At 33.5% G+C, this 22,010-nt stretch overlaps 1 protein-coding gene across 16 annotated transcripts in view; it reads left to right on the forward strand.

The window, feature by feature from the left end:
- The window catches only part of unc-104 (kinesin family member unc-104), a 348,954-nt gene that overhangs the window by 207,056 nt on the left and 119,888 nt on the right, over positions 1 to 22,010 (forward strand). For 9 of the 16 annotated variants that reach the window (XM_068361054.1, XM_068361056.1, XM_068361060.1 and 6 more), the window contains 3 exons: positions 10,024 to 10,196; positions 16,045 to 16,232; positions 17,032 to 17,217. In XM_068361054.1, coding sequence (XP_068217155.1) covers positions 10,024 to 10,196; positions 16,045 to 16,232; positions 17,032 to 17,217 — 547 coding nt within the window. The remainder of the gene's footprint in view (positions 1 to 10,023; positions 10,197 to 16,044; positions 16,233 to 17,031; positions 17,218 to 22,010) is intronic. The other 7 variants (XM_068361065.1, XM_068361067.1, XM_068361068.1 and 4 more) reach the window with 3 other exon arrangements.

The raw sequence follows: 22,010 nt of genomic DNA on the forward strand, positions 1-22,010 counted from the left end.
CTGGCATTCCATGCATTTCTTTTTCTCTGGTATATTCAGCAGTAACTATGCCTTAGAAATGGTGCTTGAGGAGCATTTCACTGGGCGACACAGGTTCCTCGCCCAGAAATAGATTTTTCCTTCATCAAAATCCCTTTTTTATATTTTTTGGGAAGTTTATTCCAAGATCTTTACTAAAACATGCTTAATGGAAGTTTACTCATGTTCTTTGTAGTTTATTGAAGGCACTTTATAAATTCTTCATGAGCCCTCTCATTGATTTGACTAGAGTGTTTTTGGTAGATGTGGCCTTCTTAAAGTTTGGTGGCATGCTCCATTCCTTGTCTAGTGATGTGACCTATTCAGAGGATTGTTAGTATAATGAATTGTTTTGTGTCTTAGATTTTGTATTGAAGACTCAATCTTCAAGTGACGGTAAGTCCATGACTTTCCCCATTACTACTGATGCCTTACCCTCGTCATTAGTTTGTGACATTAACCTCCAGCCTTTAGTTTGAGGTTGCATTTACAGTGAAAAAGAGGATGTGTTCTCTGAAGACTTATTTCAAGGACTACCTCTTTAGAGGTAAGAACACCAATTTTGATACCACCACTCGGTAGCCGACAACGGCATGTGGCTGATTAACATAGGTAGTTATGTGCCACTGCCATCCATATCATGATGCAACTGTTTGAGTCTGTATAGATATTTTTCAAGAAATCCTAAACTTTGTGTGTCTGGCATTAAAGGCGTAAAATGACACTACATTATTAACGAAGACATACTGTAGTAAGGTTGCTCATTTGTGCTTGAATCAAACAGAAGGTGGGATGTTTTGCAGCTAAAATCCAAATGTGGTCGTCTATCCTGGAATATGATGATATAAAAGACGATACTGGGTTGTGGGTTGGAGAGGGTTTCACAATAGAATGATCTGGACCAAATTGAAAGATTGAGGCTTGTGATGGAGCACTCGAATCTATACACTAATGCACTGTGTACCATCAGAACTCTTACCAGATGGTACATCAGAACTTCAACGCAAGATATTAAGAGATGTTAGTCTCGGGTTCAAATCTGGACAGGTTAGGCAAGGTATGCTGTCACAGTCATTGGGAACCTTCTCAGGCTGCAAAAACAAAGTAAACTTTACGTAAACTTATCCCCACCTAAATTTACTATCCTACCCTTCTTTGAATACTCCCCAGATTTTGAATCTTCAGTTCTTAACGTATGGAGTCCTCACACTTTTAGCCTTACTTATTCTTCTTTAAAGCCTTAGAACATAAGTTAATTGCAACTCAAAGATCTATGGAAAGAATGATCGTGGGAATAACAATAAGAAACAGAAAAAGAGCAACATGGATGCAAAAGCAAACTAAAGTAGAGGATATTGTAACAACATGTAAGAAAAAGAAATGGACATGGGCAGGATATATAATGAGAATGATAGACAATAGATGGACATTAAGTTTAACAGAATGGGTCCCGAGAGATTGTAAAAGAAGCAGTAGAAGGAAAAGAAGACAAAGGATTGACGAACTAAGAAAGTTTGCTGGTGTGGACTGGCACAGAAAGACCATAAACAGATGCAAGTGGAAGTACATGTCCAAGGCCTTTGTTCTGCAGTGGACTAGTAACAGCTTATGATGATTCTTCCATAAGATAGTCATGTAATTTCTCACATTCTGAACATCTAGATAAAAGTCACAGTTTCCCACAAGTTACACAAATGGAACGAGGATCTTTATTCTGTAGTAATAATCTATCTGAACATTTAACATACAAGTGCATTTTAAAACCAGTAAGACATCCCTTATTAAGCTAAAGTAACTAACCCTAGAAAAACTAGGCATATACTTGAAAAGGTTAGGGCAAATGACAGACAATGTAAACCCTTCACAATTGACGATATTATTGAAAGCCATGTGTTAAATACTTGACAATAGTATACTAGGGGCTAGGCAATAGGTATTAGGTAAATTGAAACTTATATTTTCTTAATGATAGATGACATGAAAGGGCTTAGAGAAAGAAACCAGATGACCTGCAGGTCAACTTTATTAAAATATTAGATTTTATTATTGGAATTCTATTTCCAGTACTGGTATGTGCAAATTTTTTTTGAAAAATTTCATCACCTTTTTTATTTCATTAGGCCATCATAGTTGTCAGAAGTCAGCTTAATATTATGGAAAGAAAGTGATTGTTCATGAGGTGCATGTCCTATTCTTTTCCAAGAGGTTCACTTTGATATATAGATTACTGCTGTTCTGTGAGCAGGGACAAAGAGGTATTACCTGGTGAGCGCAAGTGGTAGGTGTCGGTAGGGTAACCCAACTGTATTCTCTAGGGCCTGTCACGGCCCTCCCCCTTTGATGAAGGGATTATCTAAATCAATGGTGCACAACCGGCGGCCCGCGGGCCGCATGCGGCCCCCAGTGAAGCACATGGCGGCCCTCGAAGTTATCATAGAAAACACAATATATCACTCTTTGTACAGTAAAATAAAATAATAAATATAAACATATTACTCCGTCTTATGATATAATTACAAATAGTAAAAATGTACTATATAACACACACACACATACATATGTACAGTATGTATGTATGTATATGTGTCTGTGCATATATACACACACACATATATATATATATATATATATATATATATATATATATATATATATATATATATATATATATATATATATACATAGACATACATACATATAAATATAAATATATATATATATATATATATATATATATATATATATATATATATATATATATATATGTACATACATAGACATACATACATATAAATATATATATATATATATATATATATATATATATATATATATATATATATATATATATATATATATATATATATGTATGTATGTATTATTCTTTGTGTTTTCTTGTTATTGTTGAATTATCTCGTTATCTATAATCAGTTCATTCACTAAATTCATAATTTCATCACCATCCTCGAACACGAAAGCAGTCGAGACAAGAGGTGAACGCGTATGGCTGTTTGTGAACGTTGTCTAGGCGGGAGTAACCTCGTTGTTGTGAAGGGAAGGTAACCACCTGAAGTTATATCTAAATTAATATTTATCATAATTTAGAATACTATTCTCTTTTTAAACAGAGGCGAAACCTGTTTTTGTTTTTCTTGTTTTTCTTTTTTTATTGTATTTTACATTCATAATTATGGTTTCCTAATACATCTAAATTCCAGTTTAAAAAGTTTGTAAAATGATTATTTTGCAACCTTCCAAGTTAGCCAATTTGTCTGAGCTCCGATAGTTTCTTTGCAGTCTAAAATAGGAGATATTGCTACAAGGCCAGGCATTTATCATTGTAGTGTTTTCAGATTAATTTTGCTTAGCTACTATGGCTTCTGGTACTTCTGTGGACAAAAACTCAAGTCGAAAAAGAAAGCTTGAAGATGAACATAGAAAATTTCAAGAAATATGGACAGATAAATATTTCTTTGTGGCAAACAGTGAAAAAAAAAATAATTTGCTTAATATGCCAGAATAGTGTGGCCGTTTGTAAGGAATACAATTTGCAAAGGCATTATCTGACAAAGCACAAGCCTTATGAAAAATTTGTTGGTGAACTAAGAAAGCAGAAAATTAAATCACTAATGCAAGATTTTCATGTGCAAAAAAATATGTTTATTCAGAAAAATAAAGAGGCACAGGACGTAACAGAAGTGAGTTATGAAATTGCAAACCTGATTGCTAAACATTCCAAGGCATTTTCAGAGAGGGATTTCATTAAAAAGTGTATTCTACTTGCTGCTCAAAAACTTTCTCCAGATGTTTTGAAAAAGTTTGAGAATATCAGTTTGAATCGTATGACAGTGCAACGTCGTATTGTTGATTTGTCGGGTGATATAGTAGACCAGTTGAAGGAGAAAAGTAAACAATTTGTGTACTTCTCCCTAGCCACTGATGAATCTACTGATGTTACATCTACGGCTCAGCTACTTGTATTTGTACGTGGTGTGACAGAGGACTTTTCTATTCATGAGGAACTCGTAGGGCTCAGTTCATTGAAGGGGCAGACAACTGGTAGTGATTTACTTAATGGACTTTTAGAACAAATTTCAGTAATTGAGTTAGATTAGGAAAAGTTAGTAGGAATATCAACTGATGGGGCTCCTGCAATGATAGGCAAGCAGAATGGATTGGTGCAGCTATTGATTAAACACCTTGGAGAGTGAAAATATGAACTGAAACAATTTCATTGCATAATACATCAACAAAATTTGTGTGGAAAAGAACTGGACTTTGATCATGTAATGAAAGTTGTAGTTTCTACAGTCAATTTTATCAAGTCACGCTCAGCTTTGCATCACCGGCAATTCAAGCAATTTCTTGATGAAATTGAAGCAGAATATGGCGATTTAGTGTTTGTTACTCAAGTAAGGTCGTTAAGCAGGGGAAATACGCTAAAAAGATTTATCAGTCTTCTGGATGAAATTGAGATATTTCTTAATGAAAAGGATAAGATGGTACCAGAACTTACAAATGCTGACTGGCTTTGTGATTTGTCATTTCTTGTAGATCTCACAAGTCATTTAAATAACTTGAATCATAAACTTCAGGGGAATAACCAACTTATTTCTCAGCTAGCCAATTATGCGACAGCTTTCGAACAAAAACTAAAATTGTTTCAGTTACAGATAGTTAAAGGAGAGTTAGGACACTTCCCATATTACAAACTTATGTGTTAGAAACACAAAGTATGCAATAGACATGAATATTATGCAGCAAAATTAGGAAAACTTTTGGAGGCCTTTGAGAGCCGATTTGAGGACCTAAAGAAAGAAGTCAATGATTTGAAGTTGTTCAGCAACCACTTTTCTGTATCTCCTGATGAAGTAGAATTCGAAGCACAACTCGAACTGATTGATCTTCAGAATAATGACAGCCTTCGTATAATGAAGGGGACTTGCTCAACTTTTATAATTGCTTGGCCAAAGATCAGTTTCCTTATTTGAGAAACAAAACTGCTATTTATGCAAGCTTATTTGGCTCTACCTACATATGTGAACAAACATTTAGTCTGCTCATCCAGACCAAGTCAAATATTCGTAGCAGGCTAAGTGATCAAAATCTGCACTCTGTTTTAAGACTGGCAACCACAAATTTCCATCCTAACATAAAAAATCTTGTACATGAATCTCAGTGTCAAAAATCTTATTAAAACAAAACAGGTGAACAACTGTGTTTTTTTTATCTTTAAACATTCTACAAACTATTTATCATTTCATGTAAAATCTAGTCTAGTGGCCCTCGACTAGATATATGTTTGATGATGTGGCCCGAGTAGCTCAAAAGGTTGTGCACCCCTGATCTAAATGGAAGACAGCCTGTGAATAGTGTTTTACAAACGCCCTTGTTAGATATACGACACCAACAAGGTGCTCGCGCGAGGGTTGTAACCTCTGCATTCCATGCTTTTAATTTTCTCTGGTATATTTGGAAGATTTATATCAGAAAAAGTACAAAGAAGGACTTTTTCACCGGCCGTCACAGGTCGCTCCCCAGAAATAGATTTTTCCTTCGTCAAAATCCCTTTATTTTACCTTTACCAACTTTTTCTTAGTACATGTGATTTATATTTACTTCAACAATTTTTGGGAGCCTGAATGTTGTGGGGGCTCATGTTTTACCATCTTTTAGGACTTGGGTATCCTCTCGCTCATAATATTCTGTCCTGGCTAACTTGCACTCTCATAAGGCAAGACTATTCTGGAGTATCTGTGATCATGACCCGTGTTTAGTTATGGTTCAGTATAAACTAATGGTTTACTGATTATGCACCGTTGTGAGATTTTTTCTGATTCTTATTCGTAACTGCTTATTTCCAAACTCTTTGCCTTGTCTTATGGGGTTTTACTTCGGACTCTCTTGTCCTTATTCCTCGCATTGCTTTCCAGGAGCATTTGGTTCTTCCCCTGCCTAGACTTATTATGGGATCCCATTAATCATTCCTTCATTCCTCTCATTTGCTTATTTCTCTTTTGGACAAGAGAGTGAGATTTTATGTGTAGCATAAACCTTGATTATGGGTGTGTATAGAAGAGGTTCTTTCAGTCTTGATGGGAGTAAGTTGGTACGTCTGAGATTGTATTATGGAAATAAGTCATCTCACGATTAATTGATTTATATTGAGAACATACTTTGTGTTGTTAAAACACTTTTGTCACTAATAGCTGATAAAGTCCTAAACTAATTTTATTTTCATGTGCTAGTTATTTTGTTTTATATCAATTCCATGAAAGGATTTTATGAAGAAAAAATTGATTTGTACAGGGATTTTACAATTGCGACTCGATGTACATAGTTATACTGTAAAGTTTAGTTTCACCTGACAACCAAGCTAGAAAATCTAAAATTTCACTGTAATCTTCACAAGGATATATCTAGTAGTGATCTAGTTATAGATTTCAATTGATGGGTGTTACCAATTAAAATTTGCTTAATAATCCATCAAGTAGTGAAATCACATCTAGGGGAAAAATTTACCCTAGAAGTTGCAATTTAAAGACAATATTATTGAGAGTCATTGTAAATAACATGTGGTTTCATCAGCATCTTTCTGTGATGCATAACAATCAAATTAGTATAACAAAGTGGCCAGTGTGCCAGCACACATAATTTATTTTTATTTTGTAGTCTAATTTGATAGGAAGTGCAAAAGGATTTTCCAGTTTTTTATTCAATGTTCTAACTATCCTAGAACAGTATAAAACAGGAACATGGCCATGTCAGTGTAAGATGGGACTTATAGAAGTTGAAGATAGTATGGTATCTTTTTTTCATTATATGTCCTAAGGTAAGCATAGTATGGTAAATGAAATGAAATGAGTTATTTCTTTTTTCATGTTCATTTTATTGGCTTTTTTAAAAATATGTTTTACGGTTGTGGTAGCCTATTCAAAACATCCCTGCCTGGTGCTTGCCAGACTGAGGTTTGAGTCTCGCTCAGATTTGATAGTTTCTTTAGTGTCTGCAACCTTAACATCTTTGTGAGCTAAGGATTGGGGGTTTATGGGGAGCCTATAGGTGTACCTGGTGAGTCATCAACAGCCATTGCCTGGCCCTCCCTAGTCCTAGCTTGGGTGGAGAGGGACTTGGGTGCTGATCATATGTATAAAATGGTCAGTTTCCAGGGCATTGTTCTGCTAGCTAGGGCAATATCACTGTCCCTTGCCTCGGCCATTCGTGTGTAGCCTTTAAACCTTTAAATTGAAATGTTTTTTATTAACAATTATTTTTAGAAAAAGAATTTTTTCTCTAGTTGAGTATATTAAAGGGAAGATGAACTGTTTTTATGTTCTTACTTTAGATAGTTATTATGTTTCTCAAAGTATTTGGTTTTGATCCTGGTTGAGGTAGTTATGTGACATGGATATAAACTCAGAAGATCTTGGAATGCAATTATAGTCCCTCAATCTATACAGTATTGATGTAAATTTCTTCAGGCTTTTAAATACTCCTGCTTTTATTTATAAACATGTAATGCATATTGACACTTAATAAGCTTTGATTAGCCTGTGCTTAGTATCTGGAGTGAGTATGCAAACTGCTATTCCTCAGTATCACTCACAATATTTTGTACATCTTAGTCACTTGTAGATGCATTATAATTTCTCATTATCCTTTGCTAAAAAAAAAAAAGAAAATATCATAGTCATCAGAAAAGTATGATATTTTCTTTCTGTAAAATGGGATATGTTCAAAGACAGTTTCCCTGCTTTATTTTTTCTTTTCAAGTAGTTATTTGCCACAAATATTGCAATATTAATCAAATTAAAAATTCAATGTTCTATCTTTTTCTTTCTGTATTGCAAGGAAGCAAAATTTTGGTACATTATATCTCTCACTGTTATTGAGAATTTAGTGTACCATAATTTTGAGATGTAAGGCAGGCTTATATTCAATTTGAGGGATTCTATTTACAGTTTAAGCATCAGGGAAAATCAGGAAGTGAATTCTCAAAGGGTGTAGTGATGGCATAGCACTTACAACTGTCAGAAACATTTTGTGGGCTTTAAGATTATCAATTTTCATAATTATAGTATATAGTCAGTTCATATTTCATGATCAAGTATCTGTGTACTTGAATAAAAGAACATGAAACGGAATTGGTTTGGTTAAATTGCTTTTCTAAATGAAATGTTGATTAAAGATTTTACATGTATAAAAAGTACACCTTTCAGTGTTTCATGGCAGTTGAGAGTACTGTTACATCTTTCAGCTGGCCACTATATTAGCTAAAATGTTGCAACTTTAGCTGGTAGTTTATTGCACTGTGACACTGTATATGTAGCTGGTGGTTTTAAGTGCAATGAAATCATAAGTTTTTGTATTAATTTTGTGGGTTGTAGCACTGAAATATTGGTTATCAATATCAGATACTCTACATCACTGTTGCTGATAATTTAAGTGCTGCTTCAGTGTAGATGACATAACAGTTATGAGTACTGTGGGGTTATTTTTAGCCAACAGTATCAAGTACAGTATATGTACTTTGATACTAGGTGATTAAGAGCTTTAGGTTTATGGTATCATAGCCATAGTAATGTGTTGTGTTTAAATGTCATGATTACTGTCAAAAGTTTCAAGTGCTATTATGATTTAGTAATGTTTTTGACAGGATTTAATTTTTGTAGCATTCCAACTTTGGCCACATGACATTGTAACACTAACCTCAAGTTCTAGAAAGTTAGACGAGTGAGTGCAGGTCTCATGGTTATGACAGTTAGGATATTCTTTTACTTGTTGCAGTTTTATAGATGCTGTACATTGCCTTAATTTGTAGCATTGTTTTTTTTTTTTTTTTTTTTTTTTTTTTTTTTTTTTTTTTTTTTTTTTTTTGAAGAGCATTTCCTAGATGATGTAGTTTATTATAAATCTGATTGTAGTGTGTGATAGGGACATTTGAGCTGGAACACTGTATACTTGGACCTTCTACTTTAACTTTCAGTGTACATTTTTATCTAAGGTAAGAAAATTTATGCAGAATTGTTGTATTAGTTTGATTACATATTTATTTTTAGTTACATACTGTATACAGGTATTTAGGAAAAGTTTCATCCAGTAATGTAGACTTGTGTATACAATATGGTATGAAGCTACACAATGGCATAGTGGTTAGCAGTTAGGAAAATGTATGAGTATAAAGCTAGAGAAAAGCTTCTTGAAACCTAATCTCTTCATAAATATGGGAGTAACTGTACTATCATAATTCTTATATTGATAGCAATTTGTAGTCAAATTGTGTACAGTTATACATTTTACTTATGTGTATTTACAAGTTATTAGTATGTACTGTCTCTATGAGAATAAGAAACTGCAAGTAGAAGTTACCATTTTAACTCTGAAATGTTAATTTTCTGGGTAGATTGTTTTATTATTATTAGTTTCTTTGCACATATTGTCATATTGGAATGAAATTACGAGATGTTAGTTAAGTCTGAAACAGGAAAAGTACTGTTTGTGTGTGTGTCATTCAAGAGGGAATAGTGGTCATTGATTTTAGTTTCTGTTTTGAGGGTCTCATTCAAATGGAGTAATTAGTATTGAATTTAATTGGAATTTATTATAGCTAGCAGATATTACTGTGGACATTAGCTGTGAGTTATCGATATCCATCAAATATGTTATTCTTCTTTTTTTTTCTTTTTTTGCTCATCACTGGTTGTTAAGAATTAACTAGCCTTAGTTGGGGTCAGGAGTTAAGGTAGCTGTTAGAGCTTTCTTTGAAACATTTTGGTCAGCTTTTATAGTGTTATGGTTGATTTCTATCTTGACCTTTAAATTACTATATGATATAAATTCCACAGCCTAAAAACTTATAAATTCTAAATTTCATTGAGAGAAAGTTTTCCCAATTTTGGCTTATGATATTCATTGCTTAGTTTGCTCCGCTCTTGATGGTTGTTCCAGGGAAACAATGGGAATAGTTTGTTTACTTTTAGCTAATGCTTTGTGTTGGTGTTTCAGTAAACCCCTTGTTTGACGCAGAGTGCAACTGGACGGAACGGGAGTATGCGTTGGCCTCATGGGCATACCGCAAGTGGAAGTATCACCAGTTCACTTCACTAAGGGACGACTTGTGGGGTAATGCAATCTTCCTCAAAGAAGCCAACGCCATATCCGTAGAACTCAAAAAGAAGGTATAGTACACGTTTGAACTTGATTATTGTAGGGAATGAACAGTTTCATGTAGATTTGTAATGTTTCAGTGAATTATTAGTTTTATTCGTTAATATTATCCTTTTTATTCATGGCTGTTGATACTATACTCATTACCAAAAAATCTGTGATTAAGAAAATTACATGTAATGTGGCTTAGGGCAGGGGAAAATGTTGAGGTTAGCATTGGCCATTTCCTTATTCATACAAATGCAGTGGCTAAATTAAAAGAAATAGAAATTGGCTGAACTGATAGATTCCTACAAACTTACATGACTATTGAATCCTTGTCTATATGCAGAAAAAGACTATGATTTACAATTGTGAAACTGATATACCAGTATTTTATAGGTGGTTTTTGTAAGTAATTTTTAAAGAATCAACTTCCGTAAATATTATGAGGGTTTGTCATCCTGCAGACCTAGGATTAATTTTAATTTACCCAATATCTCTCCTAGTTTGTTATAATTGTAGGGAAGTCTAGCAAAAATACTTAGTCAAAATTCCTTAATTAAATACTTTCAATTGAAAGAAGTATAGTGGAATATTATTATTAAGTATAGTACTTTACTTGGGTTTGTATGCTGAAGGACTTTGATTGAGAAAGTAATACAGACACTAAAAGAATAGATAAGGGAAGAACAGTGTTGGTTTAGACTAGGAAGAGTGAGTGTTAATGAAGTGATTTTTATGTAATAATTGTGTGAGAAGTTTGAAAGCAAAAGGGATGGGCTCCATATTTCTTAAATGAGCCTGGAAATAAATTTTTGTAAAATTAACAAAGGTAATGGAGTGTGTCGAGGATTTATGATTAAGAGGGAAGTTTGTTGAGGACAATTTGTTAGTGTAAAAGCTGACCAAGGGTCTCTGTGGCTGATGATCATTTTTACAGATGTAGTAGTGAGGTAAGTTAGAGTAAGGATAATAATGTAAAATGTTGCAAAGTTTTAGTACTAAGAAAAGAAATCTCAATAGAGTATAGTGTGACTGGTGTTCGTTCATAATGTAATATTAGATGGTGATGTAAAATGGAAACTTTAGAGGTGTTAAGATAGTTTGAAAGTCTTTGAAAGGAATAAAATTGAAATTGTTCATAGTAAAAGTAAAGTATGAGTGTAAAATGAAGTCAGAAAGTAAAGTGAGTGTGCTTATTGATATCGAAAGTGAGTTAACCATAAGGGTATATGGGAATACTGTACATAAAAAGAGAGAAGCAAGTCCAGAAAAATGTGAAATAGGATTTCTGAAGAATGTTTAGGAAGAGAAAAGTTATTAAAAAAAGTTTTACTATTTGAAGAGATTATTAAACCAGCTCTTCTTTGTAAAGTTAAACTGTAGGTCAGGAATGTAATTGAAGAAGCTATCGAGATTGACTTTTTGTGGAGCAAAAATTGTGCAAGGGTTGAGAATTGTAGGGAATTGAGATGTGGTAAAAAGGTTAGTATAAATAATAATATACACAAGAGTGTTTTGAATTTGTTTTGTTTTGCTAATAAAATTGAGGATGGTAGGAATAAGAAAGTGTGCAGAATTCAGAAATTTTGAAAGGAGATTTAGAAAGTGTTGCTAGGAGTGAGTATTAGAGGAACAAGAATAGAATGAGTTGTGTGAAGGAATTGAAAGAGAGTGCATGCTAGGTAAAGATGCATAGTACAATGTTTTGGGGGGTCAAAGCACCGCTGATGAGCCATTTGTATACTGTAGATATGATTATGTAGAACTTGTATCCCTGCTTATTCATTTTAAGGAGGAATGTGATAGTTACGACTTTTTGTACTCTAGGACAACCATCTACAGTATTAGTGAAATTAGCTTATAGGTTGAAAAATACGGTATATACAGTTGTGTATGTATGCATACTAGTGAACATTTTATTGCCATACATGAGGCCAATGATAGATTTTAAAAGTAATTTGTATTTTTCCCAGCTATACAAACCTGGCTCCTTTGAATTAAATTTCCCACCTCAGCCACCCCTCACAGTTCTAGACATAAGAAAAAAAAAATCGATATTTGTGCCACCTGTCATCAACCAACTACCCTCATAACAATTCAGTGGTTGTTCCAGCAACTCTGAAGATGTATCCCTGGACTCAGATTTGTATGCTTTGGAAAAATAAAAATTACTTTTGAAATTTGTTATATCAGTAACTTTCATTGCCCACTCACCCATAAAAACTTCTGGTCCCCCCAAGTTCTCCACTTCCAGATGTATATACAGTGCTATGTTTGAAATATATATATGATGCATACATTTTAACTAATTTTTTTTATATAATCAATAAAAATTCTTGTTTCATATGACACAAGGTATATTTTTGCTAAAAGTTGCCTGCAAGTAAAGTGTCATTCATAGAATAATTTTGCATGACTTTTCATTTATCTCAGATATTTCTGCTATTATGGGTATGACTGGAGTCAATGTAGCTAGTTAGAGTTATGTTCATCACCCGTGATTGTTTTTACTTTGGATTTTTCCTAATCTCTTTTAGTATAATATTTTGAATTTCTTCAGCAGATTTAAATTTTTTTTCTAGCAAAAACAGTATTACTATGCTGAAAGATTTCATCCTTGTCTTAAAATTATCTTTTTTGTTTCTTTTTTGTTGGTGTGTTACATGCTCTAGCTAGTTTGATATTATTCTTGTTTTTTAATTGAATTAATTTTATCTGCTATGATGACTTTGTACATTGTGATTAGTTGGCTTTGCTGAGTATAGATGAAGCTGCCATATATGACTTCCAAAACAACCTTGTTAATTTTGCATGAATGCTTTCTTATAAAATTGATAGAAATTTAGGGTATTATCTTCAATTTTTTTTCTTTTACTACTGTTTTCTATAAAAAATAAATTCTTTAGAATTTTACTACAATATAGTTTTATAGTCTCCAAAAAAAAAAAAATGCTGTTTATCATACCAGAAAAAAATTAATACAATCATTATAGAAATAAGCCTAGATGAGTAAACTCTGAATTTAAACACCTTCAAAAGCACAATTTTTCACGCATGTTTTTTTATACAGAATTTTAATATTCATCAATGTTTGAAATGAAAAAAAAAAGAATTATTTATTTCCTCAAGCCTTACTGATGCTCGTTTGCTACCGACGAAAAATATTTTACCATCTATTCTAAAAGGTTTAAAGATTTAATTCCCAAGGTACACTACCGCCCTAATGCTTCCCTATAGACTTATGGACGCCATCACTTCCGTGAATTGGAAGCCTTGCTACACAGATGGCTTCTTTTTTTTATGGTCAATCATTCTTTCCCAGTTGGATGGCAAGACTACACCTACTTCATTAATTTTGTGCAATACCATGAATTAATTTTATAATTGCCTTTTCCTATACTGGAAAATTTCAGTCAAAAGTCAAATTAGGTTTCTTTTAAGTTGTTTTAGAACTACATTGTTGTAATTCATGAAGAGTTTCACTTTTGGTTTTGTTTGTATTTATTCCTTGAAATTTGCTTGGGAATTGTTTCTGGGAGATCAAAGCTGCATTCCCTTTGTGGATTGTGTTGGGGCCAATACTGTAAGTTGATTAATCGTTGTGAGGAGTGTGTTTCATTCCTAGTGCCTCTCATGGAAAAGTATGTTTCAGTGGTTGCCAATGAAGTTCTGAGTGAAAAGGAAACTTGCTGTTAGTTTAGGGGAGAATTATTTTTTTATTTTTGTATTGCTTCAGTTATGTTAAGTCTGATGCATATCAAGGGAAAATTAATGGTTTATAAGAAATTATCCAGGATTAAATTCTTTTGAATCAGATCTCAGAGAGAGGTGTAGAGTTGGTATTTAAGTATGTTTCACAGCATGACTTGCATGCATGCCATGAGCAGTGGTACTCTCTGGAGTCATGAGGGAGACACTATCTTCCAGTTGGGGTCAGTATTGGTAGATGACTTTTTATATAACCTCTGAAAACAATTTATCAATGCATTATACATTTACTGAAGAAAATATGATACTACTGTTATACTATTGTTATACTTCACTAGATATGATTACATTATAGTACTGTTTCTCTCAATTTAGAAAACTTTCTAAAAACTTTTTAGTACTTACAGTACTGTGCTAAATCAGAGTTCTTATACAGCACTGAAACAGGTTGAACCTTTATAGTGAAATGCCTCCCATCATTATCATTGTACCAACAGTCTTGTTATAGCCGGAAATAATCATCCTCACTTTATAAAATTGAGATTAAAATGGTTATTTATAAAGTATAAAATATGTACATTATGTTTATCAGGTTCGTATTCTAATTGATGTCTAAAGATATTATTATTTAAAAAAAGAAGTAAAGTTTTAAGATAATGCCTTTGGGCTTGGGCTTAGATTTCTTACTAATACAGTAGCCCATTTTAGCAGCTTCTGTGAGTTTATTTATTTTTTTTTCTGGACTGAACTCCCCTTCTTGGAGTGCTCGTTACATTATTGGTGCATTTGAATTTCAGTTTTTGTCTGTATAAGTTAGGGGTCATGGTTTCCTTTTTTACTTTATGATTTGTACTCGGGTACTAAATTACCATCATCATCATCATCTTCTCCTACGCCTATTGATGATGCAAAGGGCCTCGGTTAGATTTAGCCAGTCGTCTCTATTTTGAGCTTTCAATTCAATACTTCTCCATTTCTCCATTCATCATCTCCTACTTCACACTTCACAGTCCTCAGCCATGTAGGCTTGGGTCTTCCAACTTTTCTAGTGCCTTCTGGAGCCCAGCTAAACATTTGGTGAACTAATCTCTCTTGGGGAGTGCGAAGAGAATGCCCAAACCGTCTCCATCAACCCCTCATCATGATCTCATCCACATATGGCACTCGAGTAATCTCTCTTATAGTTTCATTTCTAATACTGTCCTACCATTTACCTCCCAGTATCCTTCTGAGGGCTTTGTTCTCAAATCTACAAAATCTAGGGGAGATTGTTTCTTTGTCATACTCATGTCCATATAGGCTAGTAACATTCATCTCACTGAACTGATATTTTGTCTTATTTTTATATGTAATTTCAGGCAATTTGATTTCCGAATTTTCTTAACCTAGCCAATGTCTGATTTGCTTTTTTTTGATCTTTCACTAAACTCTAATTCTAAGGACCTGCATTAGAGATCATAGTTCCTAGATATTTGTATGATTCTACCTCATTATTCCTTTCTCCTTCCATTGATATTTCATCTTCCATTGCATACTCCGTTCTCATCATCTCTGTCTGTCTTTCTTCTATTTATCTTGAGCCCAACCTAGTGTAATTTTTCATGCATTCTGGTTAGCAAGCATGGCAAATCCTGTGGTGTTTTGCTAATAAGGACAGCATCATCAGCATTCTCTAAGTCTGCTAATTTCCTATTACCAATCCAGTAATGTTATTGTTTTAGATGTATCATGTCCTCTACCTTCCTTCACAGCCTATTGGGAGCTTGGGTATTCTCATTTTTTAACCTTGCTGTTATTCCAAATGTGTGTTTTTAGTTAATTAGCAGGTATTTAGTTTTGTTAATTCCTAAGTGATTCTTTCTTCATATAATTGGCTGATTAAAATTTTCAGTATTTATTCTTAGGCCTGACCCAAAATTACTATAGAAAACTAATTTCCCACTAAAAAATAGTCATTCATAAAACAGTTTTGATTGTTCATTGAATCCTTTTATGACTCCATTATTTCATCCAAGCAAGGGTGTTGATCGTATGTCTTAAGGGAACATTAGTAGGAGGATAGTAAAACAAGTACTGTAGTTATAATTAGTTCAGCTATGCAGAAAAATAGTGAATGCATAGTGAAAGAGAAATGAAACTATTTTTACCATCTTTCCATGTTTTCAGGTACAATTTCAGTTCACTCTTCTCACCGACACTTTGTACTCTCCTCTGCCAACTGACTTCTTGCCATTGCTTGAAGATGAAGAAGAGGAAGATGATGATGATCGTCCTACTCCTCATACAATTGTTGCAGTTGAAGTGCAAGACACTAAGAATGGGGCTACACATTACTGGACACTTGAAAAATTAAGGTGTGTAATTCCTTTCTGCATTTACATTCTTTTCCTCATAATTTTCACTTTGCCTTTACTTCACAGTACTGTTTTAGTATCTCTTATTTTCTAAGGTTATTTGGTCACTGTTGTTTCAGATTTATTTACTCATAGGTGTTGTCTTGGTTTGTGTGTTTATCTTTTTTATTTTCCATTTACTGTTACTGTGAAATGTTATTGGCTTTTTGTTTGTAATAGCTACTTGCAAGTGTAATTTTCCTTCTCATGTATTACCCCATATCCCCAAGAGCCCACCAGATCAAATTTTATTATTTTTGTTTTTTACTGTCGAGTCATTTAGTGCTCACCTCATAATTTAGATTGTTTTATTGAATTCTGTATAAAATTTTTATCATTTAACTTAAGTGTCAATGATGGATAGTTAGTTAAGGTCCCCACTCCCACTCCCCATATATTGTAGACAAAGTTTGTTCTAGCCTTTCAATAGTTGGAGGAGATATATTACTGTTTATGCCATTTGTATACGATCTCAATACCATTTTGGTAAGTAAGATCTTCATTACTAACAGCTGTAGATGTGATAGCAGACAGAACTTCAGTGGTAAATGGTAAGTTTAACCATCCCCCATTGGGTATTAGATTGTGAGTCCCAAACTTTGTCTACAATTCTGGCAGATTGCTCAAGTAGAATATGGGCTGAAGAATAAGTTATTGCACATTGGGATGTCATTGTTGATAAATGGGGCTTCTTGTAGTTCCCAAGCAAGACATCCCTCCAGTCCAAAACTAAATTTTGCTTCATTGCCGTGCATTGTAGACATCGTTTGGAGTTGATGCGTCAGATCTACCACTCTGACATAAGCCCAGGCTCTGTCTCGCCTTCTCCGCCAATGGAATCGGAGCTCCCAGCAGAAGAAGAAGTGCAAACGTGTATTCCAGCGTGTAACCAAGCCAAGCTCTCCTTATCTCAGCTGCTGCCCACGAGGCTCCTCAACTCCCGCATGTTAGTGTTGATCTTGCAGCAGCAGAATCCCCAGCAGCAGCACAGATTTATTGGCAGTGTTTTGCACTTGGATTGAGGCATGGTCAATTTATATGTTGGTGTTCACAAGCCTATCTTTGGTTGACTGATTTTTTGAACACTGAACAAGCCAGCTTGATGATGGTCTATGTAGTTCTTTTGTGGCGCTGTTTTGCTTCTACTCTGTACTTCATGGTTGCTATATCATAAGATAATGCATTGGACATTGGCAAACCTTTTTTTTTTTTATATACTGATGAAAATCTTGACAATCTTTGGTTTAATTTTATCCTAGATCTATTGTTGCCCATTCAGACTTTTGTTTTTGTACATGTGTACAACATAGATAGTTCTTTTTAACCACATTTTGTTGTGTGATGTAATTTTTTCAATATTAGCACAAAGCTCAACAGATTTAAGGTGTATTTTCGTAGTATTTTCAGGACTAAACCCTTTTCACAAGACAATGTGTACTGCACAGTGTCTATACTGTACTTTATAGATGACCTTTAAATTCTTAGTATTGCACAAAGCTTTTTTTCTCCATATAGTCTTTTTATTTGGTCTTTATTCATAGATTTCTAAGAGTTAGTTTTTTGGGGTGTAAATATTCAGTTGATAATTTAACTCCTGCACCTTAAACCCTTCCTTTAAAGTATGTATTACAAATTGTTTTGTTATTTAAGTATCTAGAAATAGACATTTTCCTCTTTTAAATGCTATGTTTTAGGGACTACAAAATTATTTCATTACATAATTTCCTTTATTCCATTCATTTACTTTGTATTGTTAGATTATGGAATTTGATTTACTGTACATTGTTTGCCTCTCACATGCTTCCATTTTCATTCCTAGCGGGCTAGGAATCTAGATATTAAATAATTTGTTATAGGATATTTCAAACACTCACAATATTCAAGTTTTGTATTTCCACATAGGCGTAGAGATTATAGTGTATATGCTGTAATAAAATGGATCATTTTGATTCCAGTGATGAAAAATATCTGATTATACCAAGAGCACTCATTGGATCAGGGTTAGTGTTTGTTTGGATAGATGATTGTGAAACAGTATTTACCATATAGGCAAATTAGAAAATACAGTAGTACCAAATAGGGGCTCTTCATTCCTTTGCTTTTGTGATCATCACATTTTACTAATAATAATAATAATAATAATAATAATAATAATAATAATAAAATAGTAGAGATCGTTTTTAGCATTCCTCCAGTCTAAAAGCCTTTCTTCTGTCATTCACCTTGCATCCATTGTCTTTGCTCTTTCAAGCTATCTGGCCTGACTTCTTTCACTGTTTCCTACTGTAATAGAATTTTGATTTCCCATTTAGAAATAAATCTGTGCGACCAATTTAGTCAGAGGTTAGACATGTGATTCAGTGTTACAGTATCATCAAATTAAGGTGCATTCAAGTAATATGCTTATAAAAAAAATGCAAACTCTGCCAAAATAAGAATAGAAATAGATTTTTACAAGGACATATTTAAATTGTACTGTGGGGAATAGAGCACTTGTATGAACAGTGCTTTCCCCAAGCCACTGCCATGTTGATTTCTCATTCTATTTCCAGCCTCCCTCAGCCAGCTGTGCCTTTGTTAGCACCATGTGCTCTTTTTCAAAGTTTTGACAACAAAGCTGGGTTATAAATTGTTCACATCAAGGTTAGGAATCAGAAAGATATGTTTGACACACATATTAAGTCAAGATTTTGTGCAGGTTACAAAGTAAATAATTAACACTGGCATGTGTTCTTCATTCATTTGATTTACCAAGTGTAATTCTATTGATAATGCTTTCATATCTTAAGTTATTTTAATCCAGTAACAAAAATGCAGAAGCTAATATAAAGAGTAGGGAAAAAATGTTAGTTTTGGGTACAATTTCCGGGCTTCCCTTGCCCTGCTACTCTTTTCCATTTAAGCTACATCTATTAACATAGGCCAGGTTAGTTATTTAGGTATTTCATACAGTATGTATAAGTGTTTGATTTAACATAAAGTGCAAGTTTATTTGCCACTACTGTATTTCTTTTTTTTATTGTAAATTATTAATTTTTATTCATTTCTGATAGGTAGGGATTATAATTAATTCACAAAATTCCATTATAAACCTTTGAATTGGATTCCCTATTCTAGCCTTTCACATTAAAGACCTTGAAGACCACACAGCACATTTATCACAAAAATGAGTGTGTACGTATATTTATGGACTTTTAGAATGCATCGGGTGAACCTCCTTCATTTCTTATGAGAAAAATTATTTGATCATTTTAGGTTATGAGGTCGCTCCTGGAACGAATTAAATCTTGTTTATTACCTGCAGCTGTTTAGTTTCCAAGTTCTTCTCATAAAGTTATTCCTCCTTTAGTGGATCAGGCCATGCCAATCTCCTATGCAAAGCATGTGCCTGGGTCTGCTAATGTTCTTTCTTCAGAACAAATCTTTTCAGCCAGGTGTCCAGTGCATGAACCTTTTTTGGAAAATTTTATCCAAAACTAATAAAAAGTTATAAAATTAACAGAATTCCGCAAATCAGGGAATGCAGGGTCATTCTAGATATTGGGATCATCAAAATCAGCATCCCCACCCTCAACTAAAATTTCCCATACCTCACCCTGTGACTCAGTACTTGAATGCAGCATATGAAAAACTAGAGTATAATATTTTGCCTTAACTTTGGATATGATATCCTGATCAAAGGGTTGGATCAAGGAGGCTGTGCTTGGAGGGAGAAAGATGACCTCTACACATGGATGAGAGTCCAAAAGATTTTCAGGATGGGCTGGGCAGTTGTCAATAATGAGATAGACCTTGAATGATCTTCATTCATGCCTATTTACAATGGACTTTGTGCACAAAACAGTGCTATAACCAATTACAGGCAATTTGTGATGTAACTCATGTTTCTGAGACGAGTGACAGTACACCGAGACGTACTTCATATCGGACAGGTACTTGTAACATCTGGGTTATCGTGCCGTATGGATGGCGAGTGGCTTTATTTTATGGGATCTTTTGATTTACACAAAACATCACTGTGATCCAACTCGTGTCGACCTTATAGCTTCTAGCTTACTTGACAGACTTTCATAAAGATGTTGACCTAGGCATCTTTGTATATCGTAGACCACATTCATCCATATTATAAATACATTTAGCATCGTACCCTTTCTCATTGAGGATCTCCTTTAACAAAGTTGGAAAACTCATTGCAGCCACCTCGTTTACCAAGTGACCATTGCCTGTAAGCCGAACATTTATAATGTCCTTACGGGTGAGAAAATGTAGCAACCAACCATTAGATACAGAAAACGTGCTAGACTACATTGCTATACTGTAATAGCATATTACATTATGAGAAAGAAAACCTTGATGTTTAATTTTTTTATCTAAAGCAATACCTTCACTTTTTTTCTGTTTGTATAAATATGTAAATATCTTTCTATTTTCACAAAACCATCACTCACATGTTGTCTCCTATCAATCATAAATAACATATAGGCTTTCACACGTTTCATAATCTCTTCAATTTTTCGAAATGGTGCGTGGACTGTTTATTCTTGTAATCCAATTATTTGTCCAATAGCTATAATATTACCCTGCCTTTTATCCTTTTGCCATATTACTTTTCACTTTAGTTCAAGTGTTATACTCTTACGTTTGGCAGCCCTAACTCACACAATACATTGAAACTGAAGAGTATGAGCATATACACCAACAATCTACATCATGGGATCTCGTCGTAACTATCAAACAATTTGGGGAGAATACTATTTTACTCTATAGTTATCAAATTATTTATGGTTGCCCTTGGACAACAGCAAAATAAATTTGTCCTATTTTTAATGGACAATAAAAAAGAATAATTATTTTGAAACTAATCTAATGAAGGAAAAAAAATATCAAAATCCATGATTGAGTAAAGGTTTTTGAAAAATTAATTTCATTTAGAATTTTGCTTGCGATATAAGAAATGCCAAGTTTTTAATGCATCCACAAGCAGACCATAGTTAGGTTACCATAAAATATTCTAAAAGAAGATACCGTGAAACCAATTAAAATAGTTTTCAGGGAAAAGGATATTGTCTTTAAAGTGAAATTCATCTCTATGTGAATTATCTTAAAGATTCTTTAAATTGTAAAGTTTTTTAAAAGTATATAAAAGAAATGTACAGTACATTGATTTTCTATAGTAGATATTCATATCCATTTTACTGTTGCTGTTTCTCAAGTGCACTGTAAAACGCCATCTATAGTATTTTATCAAAATTTCTCGAAAAAGAGTTTTCCCATTCTTTTATCTCCGGACATTTATCGAAAGATCTTTAGCCCCTAGTGCATGAAGGATTTAACTATTCTGTAAGTTTAAATGCATCCCTTAATTGTTTTATCAATAAAGCGAGGTTTACTGCCCTTATTTATTTTACTCGTATATTAATTTCCTGCTGAAATAATTTTTGTATTGCCTTCTGTCTTCTAGTGAATGCTATTTTAATTTTATCATCATTACAAAATGTAGACATAAATTTCTGTTCAAGGCTTCCTTGAAAACTTCATATCTTTTTTTCTTAGATCTAAATTCTGTTTAAACCTGCAATTAAGAAATTATTGCACTATAATGTTCAATTATATACATGACTGATGGAGCAACATATTTAGTACATATTGCATACTGATAAATACCATTTTTCATGGGAACTGCCAAGAATTGTTTAAATTCACAAATGGGACATGGAAAATAACCACTTACAGTATATT

This window comes from Palaemon carinicauda, chromosome 37, assembly GCF_036898095.1.
Source record: "Palaemon carinicauda isolate YSFRI2023 chromosome 37, ASM3689809v2, whole genome shotgun sequence".
NCBI classification, from domain to species: domain Eukaryota; kingdom Metazoa; phylum Arthropoda; class Malacostraca; order Decapoda; family Palaemonidae; genus Palaemon; species Palaemon carinicauda.